General features: G+C 49.9%; 1 protein-coding gene across 1 annotated transcript in view; it reads left to right on the top strand.

Moving 5' to 3' along the window:
* Nucleotides 1-558: 558 nt before the first annotated feature.
* The window catches only part of HOXD8 (homeobox D8), a 9,352-nt gene continuing 8,220 nt past the window's right edge, over nt 559-1,690 (top strand). The window contains exons 1-2 of the mRNA XM_031554307.1: nt 559-640; nt 1,295-1,480. Coding sequence (XP_031410167.1) covers nt 559-640; nt 1,295-1,480 — 268 coding nt within the window. The remainder of the gene's footprint in view (nt 641-1,294; nt 1,481-1,690) is intronic.

Below are 1,690 nucleotides of genomic sequence, written 5' to 3'. Positions count from 1 at the left end.
CTATAGCTTTTATTATTGAATACAATACACACACCCATCCTTAAATGTTCCAAAATTGGGTAACAAAAGGGAGAGAGAGAGAAATCGAAGCCTTTAACTATTTAATTTGCCTTCCCGAGCGTTGGGAGGGGGCGGGGGGTGTGGGGGGAAAGAGACAGTGCCGTGTGTGTATGGGGGGATCGCTCCATCCGGAGCGCTCCTCTTCTGGAGCCGCTCTGGATTCAGAGCTTCGCTATAAATCGAGTGGGTTTGTGCGCGGAGGGGTGGGGGGATCGCCGGGATCAATGAGGAGGGGTTAAAGGGAAAGGCGAAGCGCATTTCCACGCTGGGTGTTTGTTTGTTATTGTTGTTGTTTTTGTTTTTGTTTTTGTGTTGTGTTTTTTTTTTTTTTCCGGCACAGAAATAGATAAATATTACAGCAGACAGTTGTTGCGGCCATCGGGTTGATACGTTTGCATCGGAACGACGGAAGCTTAAAACAAATACAAATATATATTATTAATCATCATCATCATACTAATTCCCCGTTAGGAAAAGTTCCCTCTGCAACTCGTGGCGATGGGAACACGGAAGGGGCGGCGGGGCCGCTCCGTGGGCTCCGTCCCGCTGTGCGTCCCGGGGCCGCTGCCGTCGGGGTGCGGTAGGTGCCCGCACGGTGCCCGCAGCGCCTCCTCGGCAAAGGGAAGGTGCCAACGCTCCCATTTCGTTTGATTTCATTTTCTTTCTTTTTTTTTTCTATTTCTTTTCTTTTTTTTTTTTAATTTGTTTTTCTTCTTTTCGAGGAAGGCCGGCGGAAGGAGGAGGGATTCAATTCGAAATTCAAATTCAAATCCTTTACATTTTTTTTTGTTTGTTTTCCTAGGAAAGGAGGAAGTATAGGAACGTGGTTAATATACGCTGTGGTAATCCTATTTCCAGGTCTAGATCAGATCTCATTGGGGCCTTTGCTGAAGGACATAAATGAGTTGTTCCAATACAATGGATTTCATCCTTCCTACAGGGACCGGCTGACCAGCGGTTTTGTTAAAAGTGAATGCGAATAGATTTCTGCTACAAGTGCAGCATTATTATTATGAGCTGTAAGGTCAGACTATACATTCCGGGTCCCCAAAGCCTATAGACCCTGGGAAATGCGCGGGATATACCACGTCATTGTACCTGACAGTCCCTTCAATAGAGTAATTCAATTATCGCTCGGGGATTCGGTCTTCATTGAAAGCAATAATAGCGGTGTAATTCGTTGGTAAATAGGTCGTGGAAGCGGCCCCGATCGAAACTTTTTTTCGGGGCGCAGGGTTCCGTCTCCTGGATTCGCATTGCCTGTGCGGGGAGCGGGAGGGGGTGGGCAGCTCAGACTGCCGAGGGCCGGAGAGGGGCAGCCCCGAGCGGGCGGTGCGGCCACCAAAACGCCCCGAGACGGAGCCGGAATCCGGCGGGGCCGCGTCCTCGCGTCTCGGTGCTCGGCTGCGGGACGGCGTCCGTAGGGAGCATCCCTGGCCGCCAAGCAGCCCGGGTGGGAGCTGCAGGGCAAGATTTGAGATGTTTATTTGTTTGTCATTGTCCTCCCTTCTTTCTTCAAAGGGGTTGGGGATGGAAATAGCCAGGGGAAGTTTGGGTGGAGGGGAGAGAAAAGTGTCTTTCTGGTTCTTGGCGGTGTTGTTGGTTTGTTGCTTTCCTAACAAGAAGAAAA

This window comes from Meleagris gallopavo, chromosome 7 (genome assembly GCF_000146605.3).
Source record: "Meleagris gallopavo isolate NT-WF06-2002-E0010 breed Aviagen turkey brand Nicholas breeding stock chromosome 7, Turkey_5.1, whole genome shotgun sequence".
Lineage (NCBI taxonomy): Eukaryota > Metazoa > Chordata > Aves > Galliformes > Phasianidae > Meleagris > Meleagris gallopavo.
The sequence above is the reverse complement of the archived record's forward strand: the minus strand, read 5'-3'. Positions and strand labels throughout refer to the sequence as shown.